At 34.8% G+C, this 23,045-nt stretch overlaps 1 protein-coding gene across 4 annotated transcripts in view; it reads right to left on the bottom strand.

The window, feature by feature from the left end:
• The window catches only part of GPC5 (glypican 5), a 1,392,911-nt gene that overhangs the window by 704,697 nt on the left and 665,169 nt on the right, over window positions 1-23,045 (bottom strand). For all 4 annotated transcript variants that reach the window (XM_060288187.1, XM_030856918.2, XM_060288185.1 and 1 more), the window contains exon 7: window positions 10,859-11,015. In XM_060288187.1, coding sequence (XP_060144170.1) covers window positions 10,859-11,015 — 157 coding nt within the window. The remainder of the gene's footprint in view (window positions 1-10,858; window positions 11,016-23,045) is intronic.

Here is a 23,045-nt window from a genome sequence, read left to right as displayed (position 1 = left end):
AAGAAAGAAAAAAGAATATGTTGCTTGTAAAGGGAAGAAAATTAGAACATAGACATTTTGCCAGTAATGCTTTCTGCCAGAATAGACATCAGTGTATAGTGAAGAAATGCAAAGAAAGAAAATGTGAGCCTGCATTCTTCTAGCTAGCAAAATCAACTTTCATGTAAAAGGGGTACAAACTCTTATCACCAAGTAAAAACTTGTAAAATGTTTTCCTCATCAGTCCTTCTTAAGAAATGCACTAGAGAAACTTTGACATAAGAACTAGTAGTAAGCATCAAATAGATAGTTAGTGGATACAGTAGGTGACCTAAATATATCTGTATCTGTATTATATTGATATAGTTTCTTGCCAAGGAAATACAGGTATATAAATATATATATATATGTATCTATATATATGTATATAGATAGATACGTATATCTGTATATATACATATATATATATATATATCCATAGGGCTGTCTGATATACATTAATATCTATATCTATTATCACCATAAAATGGGGATAGAATATGATAAAATAGGCAAAAATGTAACTGATTTTAGTAATCATAATTGGTAGGGGTATTTTTAGTATTATTATAATATGGTACATCTAATGTAGACTAAAGCAAACGAGTAATTATGAGATATTTATTTCTATTATGACCTGTACCTTTGAGGATCATGCCTTGTGCCCAGACTGTGCTCATGAAAAACCGTTTTATAATAAAACAAATAAAGGGGTCATGTAAAAATGACTGACTCCGTATCTAAGACAGATAATGTACAAGCTCAGCTTGGAATTCCTTGTTATACTATAAGTAATGAAACTAGCCAAGACTTTGAGGATCATGTCAAAAGGACTCAAGAGTCAAATGCAAGAAGCATCAATTGGCAAAATGTGGGACAATCTGGACTTCAATAAGCATTACAAATGTTTCTGAAACTTAGTTCAAAATGATACTTTAAAAAATTAAAAGAATTGGTCACCTTCTGAGAAAGACAAGGAATTCATTTTCTTGAAACCGGTTAAATAAAAAGAAAAATTCAAGAATCTATCCTGCCTTTCTTGAAGGTCATACCCAGAATAGGTAAGCGGATCACTGAAGTTGACCTTTGTCCAGAGAACATTTGTCAAAGAAGATAAATAACCCTGTAGAAGAGAAAAAGGCTATTGATATAAAAGAAATTTCAGGTGAGGAAGTATATGAGGAATCTCATATACTTATGAAAAAAGTACAATTAAGAGAATAGGAACTAATATAGAATAAAATATTGTCCACTTCCATCCTTTGGACAGATATATAAAAGTAGTGGGAGTGGAAAAAAAAGTTTTTGCAAAAATGGGGAGCAAGATGAACTTTTCATTTTTGCTGGTGAGAATATAAATTGACACAATCACTTTGTTAACCAGTAACAAAGTTTGACATTTCCCAGTAAAGCTTAAGTGAAACTTATGCATACTCTGCTTTGTTTCTCTGTCATGCTACTTCTAGGTATACACTGCAGAGCCTCTTACACATGAACATTAAGAGATATCATCAGGATGGTTTAAGACAGTTTATAGCAACATTATTCACAATATTCAAAAACTGAAATCAACTTCGATATCCATCAACAATAAAATAAATAAGTGGGTGTGTATATTCATAATTAGAATATGATACTTTGGTGAAAATGAATTAGTAGATATACACCCAACATAGGTGAACCTCAAAAGTTTAACACTGAAGCAAAAGGAACACACTGTGTAACAACAAAGACTATATAATTCCATTTATAATAAAGTACAAACCCCAGAAAAATCCAGCAAGATATTGCTTATGATCACTGTAAACTCCCAGAGTGGTCTGTTTTCAGAGACGTATGGAAATATTCTGTTCTTGAACTGGGAGGAGGGGTAGATAAAAATTTACTTTATTATTTCGCTTAAACTGTATGTGTGCATGTGTGTGTCACTATATCTGTATCTCTATCTCTACATTTATCTTTATCTCTACATTATTGTTATGATTTCACCTGGTTTTATGGAAGATTCCTCTCTTCTTGCTAGTTCATGGAAGCAATTAAGAAAACTTTTTATGTATTTCACTGAACTATTTTTTTGTTTCAGTGGGTGGGGGTGGGCTGGGCATTACGGTAATGCTGTCTATAGATGAAGTCATTTAATCCTCACAAGGATGCTTCTTGGAGAGTACTGTTACTATCCCCATCTCAAGGAAATTCAGGCATAGAACAATTATTTGTGCAAGGTAAGTGGTAAGTTACTTGTGCAAGATGTATGTTATTTGTACATGTTCCTTCTCTTAATCAGTTCACTGTATTGCTAGTACAAATAACTGCATACCGAAACAAAATGACCGCACAGAAAAACTTTTAATGGTTCCTTTTGGCCTACCAAATTACATACAAATTTCTCACTCTGGAACTCAAAACCGTTGTAACATTTTTAATCCATTTTTAGACTTCCAATATTTTTTCAAACAATTTGAATAACTTTGTTCCTCTGTGAGCATGCTCCTTACCCCCTCTCCCCACCCCACTGTGTCTTTGTTCATGGAGTTTGCTCTTCACAGTGTACCTTCCCCTCCCTATTGTCAATTGCTGAAACCAAATAATGTGTCCACCCTGTCCAATGCCACTTTCTCATAAACACTGCAGTCAAATGTTATTTGCTTCCAGATTGCCCTTTTCCTGTCTTCTCTAAAGAGTGTTTTCCAGATGTACCATTTCGATACCCTCTCTCCTCTCTCTTAGTTCACATGAAACTTTGATTTCTCTCTGTTGGAATGTAACGTGATAAAGGGAAAGTGCAAGATATTTCTTTAGTGTTCATTTCAATCTGGAGGAGCTGATGAAGATGAAACATTTCTGCTGAGATAACTCAGGTACTCTTTCAAGATGAAGTTTTCTTTAAGCCAGTGTAATCTGACGCCTTCAGACCCTAAGAAAAGATGGAAGTGCCTTTCCTTTGGTGTCATAAAGTGACTCACTTTGCTGTACACCTGAAACTAACACAACATTGTAAATCGACTATAATCCAATAAAAATTAAAAAAAGAAAGTAAACTCAAAGCTGAAAACTGAGACTGCTACCAAAAATCATATAGGGTAAGCCACCATTACCAGCCTAACTGTTATAGTCCTTAATGTCCTGGTGCCTATGATGCTTTCTTGTAATGCTAATTTATAAATGTAGACAGTGTTTTATAAGAGTTCGTGCTGCTTTAAGAGGAAGGAACACTCCCAAACTCATTCTATGAGGCCACCATCACCCTGAAAACAAAACCAGACAAAGAAAAAAAAGAAAACTACAGGCCAATATTACTGATGAACATAGATGCAAAAATGTTCAACAAAATACTAGCAAACAAAATCCAACAGCATATTAAAAGGATCATACAACATGATCAAGTGGGGTTTATCCCAGGAATGCAAGGATTCTTCGATATACACAAATCAATGTGATATACCATATTAACAAACTGAAGGATAAAAACCATATGATAATCTCAATAGATGCAGAAAAAGCTTTCAACAAAATTCAACACCCATTTATGATAAAAACTCTCTAGAAAGTGGGCATAGAGGGAACCTACTTCAACATAATAGAGGGCATATATGACAAACTCACAGTCAACATCATTCTCAATGGTGAAAAACTGAAACCATTCCCTCTAAGATCAGGAACAAGACAAGGGTGCTCACTCTCACCACTATTATTCAACATAGTTTTGGAAGTTTTAGCCACAGCAATCAGAGAAGAAAAAGAAATAAAAGGAACCCAAACCAGAAAAGAAGAAGTAAAACTGTCACTGTTTTCAGATGACATAGTACTATACATAGATAATCCTAAAGATGCTACCAGAAAACTACTAGAGCTAATCAATGAATTTGGATACAAAATTAATGCACAGAAATATCTTGCATTCCTATACATTAACAATGAAAAATCTGAAAGAAAAATTAAGGAAACACTCCCATTTACCATTGCAACAAAAAGAGTAAAGCACCCAGGAATAAACCTACCTAAAGAGACAAAAGACTTGTATGTGGAAAACTATAAGACACTGATGAAAGAAATCAAAGGTGACACAAACAGATGGAGAGATATACCATGTTTTTGCATTGGAAGAATCAACATTGTGAAAACGACTATACTACCCAAAGCAATCCACAGATTCATTGCAACCCCTATCAACCTACCAAAGGCATTTTCACAGAACTAGAGCAAAAAAATTTACAATTTGTATGGAAACACAAAAGACCCTGAATATCCAAAGCAATCTTGAGAAAGAAAAACAGAGCTGGAGGAATCAGGCTCCCTGACTTCAGACTATACTACAAAGCTAAAGTAATCAAGACAGTATGATACTGGCACAAAACCAGAAACATAGATCAATAGAACAGGATAGAAAGCCCAGAGATAAACCACATGGTCACCTTATTTTTGATAAAGGAGGCAAGAATATACAATGGAGAACAGACAGCCTCTTCAATAAGTGGTGCTGGGAACACTGGACAGATTTGTAAAGGAATGAAGTACATGTAAAGAATGAAATTAGAACACTCCTTAACACCATACAAAAAAAAACCTCAAAATGGATTAAAGACCTAAATGTAAGGCCAGACACTATAAAACTCTTAGAGGAAAACATAGGCAGAACACTCCATGACATAAATCACAGCAAGATCCTTTTTGACCCACCTCTTAGAGAAATGGAAATAAAAACAAAAATAAACAAATGGGACCTAATTAAACTTAAAAGCCTTTGCACAACAAAGGAGGCCATAAATAAAACAAAAAGATGAACCTCAAAATGCGAGAAAATATTTACAAAGCACCAGACAAAGGATTAATCTTAAAATTATACATGCAGCTCAATAACAATAAAACAAACAAACCAATCCAAAAATGGGCAGAAGACCTAAATAAACATTTCTCCAAAGAAGATACACATATTGCCAACAAACACAGGAAAGGATGCTCAACATCACTAATCATTAGAGAAATGAAAATCAAAACCACAATGAGGTATCACCTCACACCAGTCAGGATGGCCATCATCAAAAAATCTACAAGCAATAAATGCTGGAGAGGGTGTGGAGAAGAGGGAACACGCTTGCACTGTTGGTGGGAATGTAAATTGATACAGCCACTGTGGAGAAGAGTATGGAGGTTCCTTAAAAAACTACAATAGAATTGCCATATGACCCAGCAATCCCACTACTGGGCATATACCCAGAGAAAACCATAATTCAAAAAGACACATGCACCCCAATGTTCATTGCAGCACTATTTACAATAGCCAGGTCATGAAAGCAACCTAAATGCCTATTGACAGACGAATGGATAAAGACGATGTGGCACATATATACAATGGAATATTACTCAGCCATAAAAAGAAATGAAATTGCGTTATTTGTAGTGCGGTGGATGGACCTAGAGTCTGTCATACAGAGTGAAATAAGTCAGAAAGAGAAAAACAAATACTGTATACTAACACATATATATGGAATCTAAAAAAAAAACATGGTTCTGAAGAACCTAGGGGCAGGACAAAAATGAAGATGCAGACATAGAGAATGGACTTGACAGGGGCGGGGGGGAAGGGTAAGCTGTGACAAAGGGAGAGAGTGGCATGGACATATATACACTACCAAATGTAAAATAGATAGCTAGTGGGAAGTAGTCGCATAGCACAGGGAGATCAGCTCGGTGGTTTGTGACCACCTGGATGGGTGGGATAGGGAGGGTGGGAGGGAGACGCAAGAAGGTGGAGATATGGGGATATATGTATACATATAGCTGATTCAGTTTGTAATACAGCAGAAACTAACACAACATTGTAAAGCAATTATACTCCAATAAAGATGTAAAAAAAAAAACTGTTCATGCTCCTTTAACAGAAACTCATTTTAGAGATGCTAATAAAGAAGGGATGCAATGAAGAAGGGCATACATTTTTGCTCCTCATAGTATAGTCCTAAGACCAGCAGCAATCATCTGGGAACACATAAGGAATGCGCCACATAAGACCTCCTGTATGATGCTCGTATTCTTACCAAGAATCCCACATGATTTGTATGACAAGAGGCTGTGAGAACCTCTGAGCCCAGATCACGTGCTCTATTATTTAATTATTTACAGTTAGATGAGCACTTAATCTGTCAAAAACCTATATGAAATTACTCTTTCTACACAATTAGAGGTAATGAAGTGATTAAAGAGCTAAAAATATACCTAACCTGTTTCTGCATTTTATCCATTTATCCTCACTGAAGGGTAATATTGCAACTTCAATAATCATTCTGTTTATTTGCAACAAAATGATGTAAAAAATAGACCTGGATATGGTTATATACAAATATGGTTTGTTTCTGGTTATACTGACAGCTACATGACTTTGGGCAAGTCATGATCAAATGTATCTGAGGATATTTTCTTAAATTTTCATTTTTGACTCTCTATATTGATCACACAGTCATACTTAGCATTGTGCTAGTCAACAGAGACCATAATTTCTTTATTCGATGTCCTCTGGTGTGGTATAGATTTAGTTACGAGATTTACAGAATAGCTGGTTGATCCAGAATGCATGCTAGGAGGCTCCTTAAGCTTTAATTAATGTCTCCCCTTCTCACCTCAGTGATTTAACATCAGTTCTGTGTCTAAGCCAAAGCAATGAAAATCATTCCTTAGGCATTCAAGGACAAATTCTTTTATTTCAGTTCTATTATTTAAATGCATGACTGTGATATATAGTAGTAAAGAGGATGAAAGATGATTTTAGATGACTCAGCAGGTAGCCTGATTCTATTACACAATCTTGTTAACAAAACAGCAAGCAGGCAGTATGTCTCAATTATTTAGAAACCAAAATGGAAATGTATAATCAGAATAATATTCATAATGATCATATACTAATTAAAATATATTTATCTTAGATATATATTTCATTTGTCTTTAGTATAATTTTCATAAGTAGTGTAAAAACTGTGGTAGATGACAATTTCAAAGTGTTCACAACTTTGAACATTGGACAGGATCAGGATGTGTTTCCTTGTGCATTTCTCTATGGTTTTATCATGACCCTTCAGTATTAGACACTTGCAAAACATAGATCAAAATGTTCAGGGCTTCCCTGGTGGAGCAGTGGTTGAGAGTCTGCCTGCTGATGCAGGGGACACGGGTTCATGCCCTGGTCCGGGAAGATCCCACATGCCGCGGAGCGGCTGGGCCCGTGAGCCATGGCTGCTGAGCCTGCGCGTCCGGAGCCTGTGCTCCGCAACGGGAGAGGCCACAGCAGTGAGAGGCCTGCGTACCGCAAAAAAAAAAAAAAAAAAAAGAACACCACGGCTAACACTTTTTTTTTTTCTTTGTTTTTGTTAAAATCGGAGTTACTGCAATTTAAATTATAACATCACATAAGAATTGAAAGCAGTGCTACTGCAGATTTTCAAAACTACACGTGGGGCTTCCCTGGTGGCGCAGTGGTTGAGAGTCTGCCTGCCGATGCAGGGGACACGGGTTCGTGCCCTGGTCCGGGAGGATGCCACATGCCGCGGAGCGGCTAGGCCCGTGAGCCATGGCCGCTGAGCCTATGCGTCTGGAGCCTGTGCTCCGCAACGGGAGAGGCTACAACAGTGAGAGGCCCACGTACCGCAAAAAAACAAAAAACAAACAAACAAACAAAAACAAAACAAAACAAAAAAACTACACGTGGATAGTTTTGCTATGGCCTCTCTTTAGTGGCACTTTGGTTTGTTTTATAACAGTTGAAAATAACAGAATTTGGGGATATAAGAATAGTCAAATAGTTGAAAAGTATTGATGGTAGTGAGTATAGTTTTGCTCTTCATGGCTACAAGAACAGAACTTGTTTCTTCCACTGGCATTTAAAACCTACCATCCCTTAGCTACTTTGAAAGGATGGCAAGTGTCCAAGATGAAGGGAAATGAAAGTTCAAAGCCATTCCAACCCTGCTATTCCAAGGTACTAGTGAAATAACCATACCTACATTTATAAGCCAAATTCGATGCAATAAAAATATAGAAAAAAATTTCTGTAATATTAGGATTTTTAAACCACTCTACTAAAATAAGAAAGTATTTTCAGTTTCCTAAGAGTGAACATTACATAGTATAGATGTTTTTTATTATAAATACATCAGTTCACATTGAATCATAGCCAACAGGTATGATATAAATAGAGATAGTTTTAAAAGCTAAATATTTGTAAATCATTTGATAACATCGATGACGAAAACAAAATGATACCTAAGAGGTACATAAATATTTTGGTGGTAAAACATTGCACACTGAAATATATAAATCCCTCTTGTCTGAAATAAACATTAACCAAAACAGAAACAGAAAATCAGTTCAAGTGTTGGTCAGTAAGATATTTACCAACTTTGAACATTTGCATAAATGGAGCAAAATCATTAAATTTACAAGACACAGTATTACTATTATTCCTTGTAACTATATATAACTATAAATAAAAATATACATGTATAATTATTTTTAATCAGACATTTTGAAGTGACAAATGAACTATGTTCTACTTGTATCTTATAAAGAATAAACGTAAGTGTAAGGAAGAAATAATGGTGCATTTCAAATTCTTAACACAAATGACACCTTGATAAACTTTCTAGAGCACAATATTTTTAAGTCATTAAGGCCACCTAAAACTATATCATAAAATGCTTTAGCAATATATCTAACGAGCCAAACACAGGTAAACTATTACAGTGCTTTATAAAAATAGAAATGTGACCTACGCTTTGCTACTTAGCATGTCCCTCTTTATTTCAGCAGGCTATCCACAGTAGGTTCCTAACCACTTATTAAAAATTGAAAGGCAACAGCTATAAACCCTTAGAAACATGATAGGCAACCCACTTACAGCAGATGTGGATTTTTTTTTTTAATGTTTGCCTGGAGTTGCTGAAAACCATCTATTTCTTACATTTCCCCAATTCTGATGGACAGTTGCTTGTACCATAGCTGTCCATTTCAGCAGTAATTGAAAACACAGTTTTAAAGTAAAAAATTCATTCTTGTCACCTTGACAAGCATGGTTTTGTAAGAAAACTATTAGTAGTTGAATATCCTCCACTGTCTCTACTCCTCTTGTGAAATAAGCCAAAAAGATTATCTATTAATACGTAGCAAGTTCTTGAGCTTATAAATAACTTCAGGAGTGAAAAATCCCTATTAAAATGCTAATTCCACACACACACACACACACACATGCAATTTACAGAAAAAAATTTAACCTAAGCTATTTTGCATAATAATTTTTAATGCCTTAAAATCCTGCTAATATTCAAATGGAAAGGAAATTATGGTACATATAAGTACTCAAGATCAAGTGAAAATGAAAGATTATTTAATATTATGCTAATAGATATGTATCATAATTCCAAAATACGATGGAGGGCATTTTAACTCTTAGTAAAAATATTCTTTTCCTAATGAAAACCTTTTTCATTTGCTTTGTCTTCCTTTTTTTTGGCCGAAACAACAAAAGATAGAAAAACAAGAGAAATCAATCTGATAAATGATATTAGTACCAATAACAAGAACACATATCCCTACTGCTCCTACAAGAGTAGAAGATGTGTAATCTGCACTAGAAAATTGTGTTAATACATCAAAGAATTTTGTGGTCATTTGTTCAATTGCTACTCCAGTGTACTAAACCCCGTCTATTTACTTTCTATGTTAAATTTATTACTGTTTCTAACAGGAAAACATGTACCTTTATATTGTCTTGATTTTGTACCCCTTTCAGCTTCCATTCCTTTAGCCTTACAAAACAAAATCCTAGAAGGAATGGGGTATTGATGCTTGAAGCGTTGGTAGTGTTCTAAATTTACTACAAGAGAACTGAAAAGTAAATGAATTCTTCTCCCACCAAAGTCACGAAAAGACATTTCTAACAGGTCCAAAGCAGCCCTTTGTGATTTAGAGGGAGACTATCAGGCCGGCCTCCAGATAGGGCTGCACAGATCCAGAAGATTACTGTATAAAGTAATCCCCTTTGGTATGACCTGAATTAAGTGAATAGTTGAAAGTTAGCTGCTCTGGGTATCTTAACTTTCACACTTCTTTCTCAGTTGATAACTTTGGTTGTCTTGCCTGTGTGAACATATACATGCACGTAACAATGAAGAGCCTATCTTCCTCATTTTGTATGTGAAGACAAGGAAAGGGAATTCATCTGGTGATTTTTTTGGTTGTTGTTATTTGGTAGTTTTATCATTTGTAATAGTGAGCAGTCCAGCAATACCAAAAATGGTTTTTAAACCCACATGATCAAAACAATGTGAATAATTGGTGAGATCTTTTTTGGAAGAACCAGTTCATAGGAGTTAAACCCAAGTAGTTTCTCACCATAACTAACCATATATTTAACCAGTTTCTTTGTAATTTGAACATGAAAACCTAATAAAATTTATCTAATGGCATGATAATATAATAAAATTGCAGAATGTTAGTATTTAGTAGGGCTCACACATCCTGGTTTCACCAAGATACATTTACTGCCCACCATACTAGCTATTTCACACCCTATAGACTATCCCACTTTAAAACTATGAATTCTCAGAACTGATGGTCATTCACTAGTTTTTCACAGAAAAATATCATTTCCATTTAAAGTCATTAGTTAAAAAGAAACAAAAATCCCAAGAATGCATGTCCTGAATAACTAAAAAAAATGGGTTTATTTTCACTTCCAATTCCTCTTGCATTTTTCTGAATTCACTACCATTATTTCTTTATATTCATAGTAATAATTTTCCTTAATCATGTCTCCAAATCCATGCTTCAGGTGGTGTTAGAATCATACACTTACAGTCTGTGACTTTCAGTGTCCTCTTGACTTCTCCACTTCCTGATCCCCTGCAACCATCTTCATCATCACAGCCCCCGCTGACCAGTTCAGCCATGTCGCCACCACTGCCCATGTGAAGTTCCCACTTGCTGGGCTTGGGTGACCTACCCTGTAACAGCTAAACATGGATACCAAACACATTTATTAATAGAAAATTCAAATCATTTAAGGATGCTATTCAACAATATGTAGAAATTAGAATTATTTTCTTATGTGGATCCACTGTTTTGATGTAGACACCTTACCACATCAAGTATGCAAGAAAGATCAAAAACTACTGAAATAATAATAAATAATGGGCAAGACCTTATAGCTGTAAAGAGCTACAGTCTGCCTATTAGCTCTGTGATACAGCTTTGGAAAGCAAATAAAACCAGGTCTTCTTGCCCATGGATACTTTGGTTAGAGAATCCGCTGTTTAAGCAGGGTAAATCAAACTCCAGTACAACACAACCCCCTCTGCAGTGTATTGCCTGATAATATTGTACTGTTTTGTAAACCAACAGTCCAACATTTCCCAAAAAGAAGAGTGCTATTCTTCCAGAAAAGATTCAGTGAAAGGAATATAGAATTCTGGACATGTACATTTATCGTTTTATTTAAACTTCATGGATTAAATACTTAGACCAATGTACATGGCACAGAACTGAACCGTGGAACAAGACTTAGGTTCTACTTCCATTTATATGAATTACTTAAGAAATTTAACCAACTTCTTGTTCTTGGTTCTCAAGTATCTCATTTACTTTTATGAGCAAAATAGATGAACTAGACATTTCCCCCTATAGCATGGGGAAAATAATTTTTTTGAATAATATTGGACATGCCTAAACTCCTTTTCCAAAAGGTGATGTTATGAATAATAGACTATTTCACTTAAAGCTAAGACTGAGTAAAATGATCCAATATGTGACATTTACCCCTCTAAGGCCGTTTTGGAGGACACGTGACCAAGCGTGAGCACTAGAGGGTCCTGCCATATTGTGAATGAAATATATTGCAGCTGAACAGTTAATGGGCATTAAAATTTTCAGGGTGTTTCATGAAAGTATTAGGGTTATTTCTTAGAGATTTTCCAGATAACAGTATTAATTAGCAGACAATAATCAAACACACAACTCAATGATGGCATTGTATATTGATAAAATAAAGAGCAATCCATCCTCGGTACACGTAAGACAAATATGTTTAGCAAATAAAGAACACTAAGATTAAGCACCTGGACTTTGACAATTGATAAACTTTCAAAATAAAATTAGGTCACGAATTCTGAAATGTATTTTCTTAAAATTTATTTTCCTTGACAAAAATGAAATGTTAAAACAATTTGACAATAATTAAAAAATTCTGATCAGGATTTATTTCTATTGATCAGCATTTCCCAAGTGTTAATAGGTGTTAAATTTTAAAAGAAGGCTTCTTCCATGGTCAAGTGAATTTGGGATTAAGTTAAACCAAGCTTCTTATTGTGTTTAATGCACAGATATGTATGCTACTTCCTATAGTGGGGTGTGGCAATGGGGAAATACAGATACGTAATAAAGCATATAAAAATTCAAAAATCTGAAAAAGGAAAGGAAAAATAAATGTCATTATATTATAAAAATTATATTTAAATGTTATAAATTTTTAATACAATAATACCATTTATCATTTGTTATTTAACATAATCATAAAGGGCTGGGACTCAGAGGTCCAACATACCAAGAATTAAATCCTGATTCTGACATATATTAATCATATGACATTGGACATTGGGCAAGTCCCTGAATAACTCAGCTCTTTCATTACTAAAATAAAGACAATAATATACCTGGATCATTGTTCTTATTATGAGAAAAATACCTAAATTATACTGCATGGTGTTGCCACATTAAAAATTAATATATTTTGCTAATTATTATCTTTGTTATTATATATTCTATTGCAATATTGCTTAAGCACTCAGAACACAATAATTGAAAACTTATTTGATAAAGAATTCGATTACATGATTTACATTAAAAATTTTCAAAGTCGTAGCTTACACGTACAATAAAAGCCAAACTTTCTGATGATGTGTTATTCCTTTTGTCACTGACACTTTTTCTCAACGTTTTCCAATTTCAACTTTATTTCCCCTTTACTTTCCTAAGTATTCTTCCAATGTTTTACTGGGACCTTGGTCAGAACAAGAAAGAATCTCACAAACAGCACCAACAATGTATAAGTCACGAAGATCCAGCTCAGTGAATTTGAACTCAGAAACGCAGAAAGAAAGATAGCACATGTAAAACAAAACTTACTGTTTTAGGTAACTGGTTTTGGTTGAAAGCAATTAAATGCATTAATTATCAGAGAATGATTCATTAATTTATACTGACTTGCAAAAATAATAGATGACACTAGAGAAAAAAATATTTTAAAAAAAAATTAATATATTTACTACTTTTATCTTCTCCATCACTTCAGTGACACTCCAAGAAACATCTAAGGCACACAAACTCATATTTTTAAGAAATAATACTATATAAAACTATATTTTAATTTAAACCATCTGTGGTGCAGCAGGATTATAAAATGGGCCCCAAGACTTCTTACTCAAATACCTGGGACTGTGATTATGTCACTGTCACATCCATTGCATTACATGGCAAAAGGAATTTCACGAATGATCAGCTTATCCAAATATATCCACGATCCCATCTGATCCATGCTTCCAGGTCCCCAGTGATCCCATCTCTCTCTGGTAGAGTCAACATCTCCATCTGCATCTCCTCTGCATGAAGATTCTGCTTTAAATGCTCCCTATCTTACTTCTCAATCATCATACATCCACAGTAGTTCATTTTCATTCTCACAATTATATTAAAACTTAATTTGTGAAAATTCCCAATAAATTTCTAATCAACAAAAACAATGAGCTTTTTGCAGTTAGACCCTTATTCAAAATGCCACTTCTTTGGGACTAAACTATTCTGATTTCTCCTTAGTTTGATCATCTTTCTCCTCACTTCCAAAACAGTAAAAATGTTTCAGCTAATAATGTAAATCCCCTGTTCTTTCTTTTTAGTCTCTTTCTGGGAACCCATCGTAACAGATTGTGCTCTCACCTGTATACAGAGCACACTCAAGTCTTTATTTGCAGCCCTTGTTACTCTTTAGCTCACCAGTAAGCAGTAGTTAGATATAAAATGTATTCTACTACTTTGCATCTTAAAATAGAACAACTCACCTCCACTATTCAGGTATCATTACAACTTATCTCCCCAACTCCCTCATTGTGGGGGGACATTGGTCTCTCCTGCCTACTACCAGCATATTATTTTCCTCAAATCAGTATTTTCACCATGTCATTTCTCTGCCTTAGTGCTTTTTGTGACTCTATACTGGTTTCAACTTGTACCCAGCAGAGAAATATCAGTCTGGATAGATGAGTCACAGAAAGAAGTCCTGGGATGAAATGTTTGGGAAATTCATCCTATGTCCCCTTCTTGAGATCTAGGAACTAAAGGCTCATGGGGAATCTTACAGTAAGTAATCTGTTTAGTTGAGATTCACCTTGCATTTTCCAAATTAACATAAGCAAATTAGCCCCTCCCCTCACGCAACAACCATTGACATACTTTGGAAATAAGTCCATAATGAAAAGTTCAAATTTAGCCTCCAGTCAAGGTCCCATAAAATATACTGATTTAAAAAAAAATTATATCTAAAGCAGCACCCCCCAGCACCCAAATTCCACTGCAGAGCAATTTGGTTTTCTCACAGAAATTGTGTGAATTTCTATGTTTATAATTTTGCGTATGCTTGTTTTATGTTCTCTTCATCATTATAAACAATATGACATGATATCACTAACTTAATTCTGTCTTTGAAGGAGGGAACCCATATCAGAGTAAAAATGTCTCCCTTCATCCTCATCCTGCCTTGGCTCTGAGTTTGTCCATATGTAAAGAGGATGGCACTTTGAACACTTCAACCGATCCCCCTGTCATGGAGGGTAGAGAGTTGATCAATACATACATATTTACAGAAATATTACAACATAGGAAAGGGCATGATTTTGAGTCCCAGCCACACATTAATTGTGTGCCTTTAAGCAAATCACTTAAGCCCATTAAAGCTCATTTTATTCTATTGAATAATAATCCAAAGGAAAGCACTTTATATACTATAAAGCACTGCACTCATTTACAGTGTTCTGTGCAAAACACCACATCCATAAAATTGAGAAGCCTACAAAGTAAGGACAGAGTAGAAAAAAAATTCAACAACTTTTAGAGTGTTCCTTTTTTCCTCAGCACCATGCAATTTGTGCAGTCAGCTGATTAGCTGAAAATAGTTTTGATGACTGATGCTTCCTGCTTATGTTTAATTGGTTTAGGAAGCTCATTAGGGATGCTATCTCAGAGGATGAATTTGGTGGGTAGAATATCTGATGACTCTGAGGCAAATGTATTTCTTTCAGCTGGTGAATTAATCTCTCAACAGACTCAATTTGCCTTTTACTAACTGTCTGGCAATATCCCATGGTTGCAATAGCCTTTCAAACACTTAGAATAAAATCTTGCTATAGATGGCTTACATACACGTTTGCTGTGAAAGAGAAACATGTTCATCACATTCAACAATCTTCACACATGAGAGCAATGGAATGTGCTTCAAAATCTGACATATAATGATACATCTCTAAAATATTCCCTCCATCCGTTTCCAATCATTTACACAGATATACAAAAAGTAAATATGTGTTTAGAACATATTAGTCATCATATGTTCTAGTCATCTATTCAAACACAGACATGGTAAAAGATTCTGTTTTACAATTTTGTGTTATTGATGGGTATCCATGTTGGGTGGTAAAAATTCAAATGTTGACAGAAAATTTCAAATCAGAAAAATGAAGGCGTAGAAAAAATTGTCCTTTCATTTCATCATTAATAAAATATCTCTAAAGAATATATATTAAGTATAGAACAAAAAATTCTCTATGTATAAATACATGCTAATATATACATATATATGAATTTAATTTCATTATAAACAAATTGGTATCTGTACTTTCATACAATTCAAGTAAAACCCATAAAGAAATGTATGGGAAATAGGAAAACAACAGAAGCTTATAACATTTAAAAATTGGAACTCTGATTCAAAATTCCTTATGACGTATTTTTTAAATTTATCTTTGTAATAACATATTTAGATTAGACCTTTTTTATAAAAAAAACCTCTTTATATAACTGCTCCCATTTTTTTCTTGCAATTTAACTTCCCTTTCCTCAAACCTCCAATTCTGTTCCCATCTATACCCCAACCCACTCCTCCCTATTTTCACCTTCGTCACGTAAACTTTTTCATCTTTTAAATGTTTTTCTTATAGTAAACTTTTCCACTCTCTTTCAGACTTAGAAAATATTTTATCCACATAACCTAAATACCACGAATCTCCAGATTATATTAAAGATTATATTTTCAAAAGCAGTTAAACCTTTATAGGCTATTCTACCTAAAAAGCCAAACACATTTTACAATATGTCATGTTATGTTAAGTTGACCAGACACGGAAGTCATTTCTATCGGATTTCTTGTCAGTGTTTGCTTTAACTTTGAGCTTTCTGATCTCAGCTTCCGTTGTGCTGGTAATTTGAAAGGTCACTGTTCAGTGACATTTGGTTTATGCAATGCAGTCTGGTAATTTATAAAAGTCTTATGATTTTGTAAATAGAATACTGAACTTAGGAAAGGCTTACTACATTCATTCTCTGGCCTCTTAAACTGCAAAGAAGTCATCTGTTCTTTTTCCCCTAAGAAAATTCTGTATACCTCCCTTCCACTATGCCTGAACCTTACCTCCAACTCAAAATGTGGCCAGTTCCATTTTCTGAGCTGCCATAACAAAAGTGACCAGATAAGATTTATAATTAATGTGTGCCTTAGTCCAAACTCTAAACTAGACCTCACAGGATAGTTAAAACTAAAAGCTGGTGAGTTAAGTGCAGGAATAAAAGGAAACAGGGACATAACCTCAAATAAGACTCAGGAAAATTTTTGGCCCTAAAGAGGAAGTGTGCATGCCAAACATTATCAATTATCAAATGGCTTCGGTGAAATGTCTATGTCAAAACACCCCAAGGACCCAAAAAGAACTGGTGAAAAAGCAAAACAACCTTTCTTATGAGACAACCCCAGAGTTACTGTTGGAGACGTCTATGGAAACATCCATGCCAAGACAGCTGGACGGGTCCAGGAGAGCATAAGAGGAGTAGGGAAAGATACAAGGACATTTGGGGAGGTAAGTAATGTAAAATGACCCTGAAGCAGGAGGAGAGGAAGGGGAGAAGAAAAGTGGAGGTTATAAGTAAACTAAAAGCCCACAACCTGTTCAGTGGAATAACTAGATGTGCAATGAGAAATCCCGAGTCAAACATTTTATTATGGGGTGACATGATGTATAACAATTATACCACTGAAAATTTTTTAAAGTGTGAAAATTATTTTCTTGATGACACTACTTCAAAGCTAATTTCTTAATTTTCTAGATCACTGCATGTTCACCAACACACGCACACACACGCACACAAAATCACATATACATACTGTCACCCACCAATATTATAGGACAGAAACCATCATCCAGGTTTCTAGCTGACGCAGGTTCATCTATGATTGAAATTAAAGGGCATTCTAAACAAGAATGAGCAGATATTAAATAATTTTATTATTTTGCATTCCTGAGGTACAGAATAAATTTATATTGTTCATGGTGTGGTTTATCACTGTGAAGTCATTTTCTTAACATGTCAAAAGCCTGTATCTCTTTAACTAGGTCTTCGTATGCATGGGAAGGATTTAAATATCCACCAAAATGATACAGACTCACATGGAAATTTGCCTCAGATGTGCAGTTACTTGTGCCCTGGATCACTTCAGGAAACTGCCTCTGCCTGGTATAGGTGTCACAGCAATTAAAGGTACAAGTAACTTACTGTTGAGGACACGTTTAACTATTTGCCTAGTTATCCTATACCATCTTCCTGACATTACAGAGCCCAGCAAATGAAGTTCTAAAATCAAGGATAGACCAAAACTGAACATCTACTGCTTCTGAGAAAAATAAATGAAAGCATTCCAAGGCATAGAGGGATTGATTGAAGATGAATTCAACACAACTCAATATCATCTAGTGAATCAGGCTTCTATTCACCACACTCTACCATATCATAAAGGTAGTTTTACATGCATTTCCTAGTTAATGGTGTAGACAGTATTAACTTTACATGTGTTAGCAGGTCAATGGTTTTCTTCCCTCAACCTACCTGCTAAATGTTCCCTCACCTGGTTTAGTCATAAAGAACAGAACTGTCGGTACCAGCATCTTAGTTATCTGCTCTGACAGGAAGACCAGGTCATTTTTACATGGTATACAAAAATCAGCCCTTTCCATCATTAACCTAGATTCTTCCTTAACATTTCTTTTTTATTGCCTTAATGTGTTTCTGACAAGACTAGAAGATTTATATCATTCAACTATTATGTGTTTTAATCATAGTCCTTTAACCATTTATCTGCATAAGACTGATGTCATAGAAAATAAAAAAGAAAGAAAGAAAAGGAAGGAGGAAAGAAGGATGATGTTAATCACGATGTGTTGCCAATGTAAGGGCTCCCTGATTAGAAAAGATTTTTATTTGTTAATTCATCACAATTTCCATTACCTTTTTCAAAGAACTGTGGAGGATTGCAAATCCATTTAAAACCTGGTTTTGGTAACCAATCTAGATTGCCTTCGTTGGCCAGCTGTGCAGAATTCATTCTCCAACGTTCTATTAAAACATTCTAGGGGGCTTCCCTGGTGGCGCAGTGGTTGAGAGTCCGCCTGCCAATGCAGGGGACATGGGTTCGTGCCCCAGTCCGGGAAGATCCCACATGCCGCGGAGCGGCTGGGCCCGTGAGCCATGGCCGCTGAGCCTGCGCGTCCAGAGCCTGTGCTCCGCAACGGGAGAGGCCACAACAGTGAGAGGCCCGCGTACCGCCAAAAAAGAAATTCTAGGAAAGATTCCCCTAAAGTTTCCCAGTCTATGAAAGGTTTACTTCCAAAAGGAACTCATTCTGATCCCATTTAGTATGATACCCTTGTGTATACCAGATGGTTACGAGAGTTCTATCTTCATAAATGTCATTCTGGTTTTCACCTTTGCAATGAAGTTCCCTTAATCTAGCTTTCTTTACATAAACTATAAAAATATGGACAGAGATATACCAAGAGAGGATTAAGGGAATGTGATTTTACTAATATTCTAGAAGTAATTTGAGAAAAATTGTTTGAGGCTGTGGTTGTCTTGGGGAGGGAGTAGGTGGGTACTCTAGGCCAAATTCCCATTAACTATTTACATGCGTGAACTTAAATCATTTAATCTTGCTGAGCCTAAGTGTTTCAGCTGAAAAATGAAGAGGGTGAAAGATCCTAAATGTGTCTTAAAACTCCAGAGTTTTCAATTCTAACATGTTTCAAGCCATTCTAACATTTGGTTTAGAAATAGGTCTTACATCATCAAGGCTTATTGTAGTCCTCCTTGATATTCATTTCAGTTCTATTCTTGCACTCCTTTTTCTGCTAGATTTAATTTTTTTTAAAAAAGTATACATCTACTATGGGTTAAATTGTGTTTCTGCAAAAATATATGTTGAAGCCCAAACCCCTAGTACCTCAGAATGTGACCTTATTTGGAAATAGGATCTTCACAGAGGTAATCAAGGTAAAATGAGGTAATCTGGGTGGGCCTTAATCTAATATGATTAGTGTCCTTATAAAAAGGGGAAATTTGAACACAGAGACAGACATGTTCAGAAGGAAGGCTGTATGAAGAGAGAAGGAGAATTCCATGAAGGTGAAGGATTAGACTGATACACCTACAAGCCAAGGCATATGAAGGATTTCCAGCAAACCACTGGCAGCTAGGAGAGAGCCATATAACAGATAACCCTCACAGCCCTCAGAAGGAACCAACCTTGCTGACATCTGGAATTCAGATTTCTCATCTCTAGAACTGTGACACAATAATTTTTTTTATGCCACCCATTCTGTGGTACCTTATTACCACAGTCCTAACAACTGAACACAAAATTACATACTAAAAAGTGCATAAATGATAAATGTACAACTCCAAGAATGTTTCAACCTGACCTCAGCCATGTGACCACCATAATCACGACACAAAACACTACCATCATCCCAGAAGCCTCTTTTATGTCTCAGTCATTTTCTTCTCCCAAAGATAACACAAGTTTGACTTCCTTCACCACAGATTCACCTTTTTTCTGAGGAACTTTATATGAACTTAAGCACAGTCTGTGACACTATAGGTGTAGCAGCAGTTTATTCATTTAATTGCTGTATTTTATTCTACTGTATCAGTGAAGCATACCTTTTCATTCTTCTGTTGGTGGGCAATCCTACAGGTTTGTGTGTCTGGACATAAAAAAAGCATTGGTATGGAAAAATTTTAAATGTATTTTGGTATAAAGAGCCAGTCATATCTGCTGGTTATATACCTAAATGTGTAATCATTACACCATAGAGGTAGGTATCTGTTAAAGCAAACTACCTTTATTTATTATTTATTTTTCTCCTTCTTAATATTAATGTATAATTTACTCATAATAGAGTGTATAGCCCTTAAATATACAGCTCAATGAGTTCTCCCATAGGTCCACACACAAAAATACAACTCAGATTAAAAATATATCACAAGGACCCAAGAAATCTCATTGTCATCAGAGTCAGTAACTGCAATCAAAAGATAACTCCTATTCTGACCTCAGTTCACCTAGATTCATTTTGTCTGTTAATGAACTTCACAGAAATAGTGTCATGCAGTATATAACCTGTTGCATATGGCTGTTTTTATTCAACATTATGTTTTAAACATTCATCACATTCTTATATGTACCAATAGTTCATTCTTTATTATTGTGCAGGGGAGGAAAAATATCATTTCCTTCTAAATTCTCAGCTAGAGCCCCTGTAACAAAAAACAGATTAACAACAACAACAAAAAAAAAACAGATTAACAACAGAAAAACATACAAATTTTTTTAATAGAAGTTTTACATGACACAGTAGCCTTCGTTAGGAAGATGCGGTTAAAGCTGAGCATTTTTACACTAGGTTTGATGAGGACTGGAAAATAGTGATAGGACAAAAAGAGAGAAAATTCGATAGGACAAAAAAGGAAATGGGGTAAATGTAGTAAACTGGGGAAAATAGCAAGGCTTGGGCATTCAGACTCCCCTTGGCATCCCTCACTCCTATTTGGAGATAAGGATGCTCCTTTCCTGGGGTACAAGGAGGGAACCTCTCATATGAGGGTTTTATGACCTGCTTTACGGAAAGGTCAGAAAATACTTCCTGTACCTGACGTATCTCAAATTTCTTTCTGCCAGGGTGACATAGTTTTGGTAGTGTATCCTGAATCCTATCAATTGCAATATAGGTGTTCCATTTTATGAATTAGCAGCAATTTGTTGATTTATGTCGATGTAATTGGACAATTCATCTGCTTCTAATTTGGGGCTATGATAAATAATGTTGATCAAATATTCTTGTGCATGTCTTTTGATGGATTTAAGCATTCATTGATCTTGAGTATATATCCAGGAGTGGAATTGTTGGGTCATAGGGTATATAAATATTTAGCCTTAATAGATATTTCCAAACAGCTTTTCAATAGAGTTGCTCAGATTTACATTCCTACCAGTAATATATGAGAGTCACAGTTATTTCACGACTTCTGCAACACTTGGTATTATTGGTCATTTTAATCTTAGGTATTCTGTGGGAGTGCAGTGGTATTTTAGCGTCATTTTAATTTGCATTTTACCAATGATTAATGATTTTCATATGATTTGTTTTTTTTGGTATCCTCTAATATAAAGTGTGTTTTCAAGTCACTTGACCATGGGAAAAAAATAGATTATCTGTATTTTTCTAATTGATTTCTAAGAGTTCTTTACAAATTTTGGATATGACTCTTCTGTTTTCATACTGTACTATTTCATTATTTTTTATTTTCCCTTTCTTTCCACTTTTAGATGAATCATTTATTTTAATTTTTTCAGCTTATTAGAATACCTGTTACACCTTTTTGAATACCCGAGTACTGTAATTATAATATTTATAATATATTATTACAGACTTATTACACCTCAAATAGTATTTTAACCACTTCTCCAACAATGAAAAAACCTTAAAACTGTTGAACATTATTTAGTCACTCTCATTCTTTGCTGTCATACATTTTATTTCAACGTATGTTATAAATTCCAAAACACATAGTTATTACATTTACGCCTACTACTCATACCTATTTCATGGTAAATATTCCCTATAAGAGCAAAAGTTCCTCTTGTTTTAATATTTTTGTTAGATTTTGGCATCAATATTTGCTGCCTTCCCACAACAAATTGGGAAGTGTTCTGTTTTTTTGTTTTTTTCTTTTTTGCGTACATTTTCTGAAAGTGCTTGTGTAAGATTCGTCTTATTTACTCCTTAAGTTTTTGGAAGAATTTACCAGATAATCCATCTGTCCTGTGATTTTTTGTGTGTGAGAAATGTGTTAATTATAGAAATAGTTTCCATAATAGATTCAGAGCTCACTGAGATTATCAAATTTTCTTCTTTTGCCAATATTTTAAGGTTGTTTTTTGATGAACTTCATTGCTTCCTCTAGTTTCATGCTTCTGTATGGAGTAACTTTTATTTAGCCTGAAGAACTGAAGTATTTCTTATAGCTCAGGTCTGCTAGTCAAACATTCACTCAATATTTATTTGTCTAAATATATTTTATCATGCCTCATTTTTATGTACATTTTCATTGGTTATGGAATTTTAGATGGGCATAATTTCACCCTGAGCATGCTAAAGATGTCATCCCACTGTCTTTAGTTTTTGTACTTTTGTTGAAAATCTTATTTTTACTGTTTTACTTGCTGTTAAGACTTTCCTTTTGTCTTACTTCAAGAGTTTGCTATAGTCTGCCAGTTGGACTATAGCTTTCTTTGTATCATGTTGCTTACATTTTGTTGATCTTTGTAAAAGTGGGTTGATATCCTTTATGGCTTTACAAAATTCTTGATCAATTGCTCTTCAAATATTGCTTCTTTC

Source organism: Globicephala melas, chromosome 18 (genome assembly GCF_963455315.2).
Source record: "Globicephala melas chromosome 18, mGloMel1.2, whole genome shotgun sequence".
NCBI lineage: Eukaryota > Metazoa > Chordata > Mammalia > Artiodactyla > Delphinidae > Globicephala > Globicephala melas.
The sequence above is the reverse complement of the archived record's forward strand: the minus strand, read 5'-3'. Positions and strand labels throughout refer to the sequence as shown.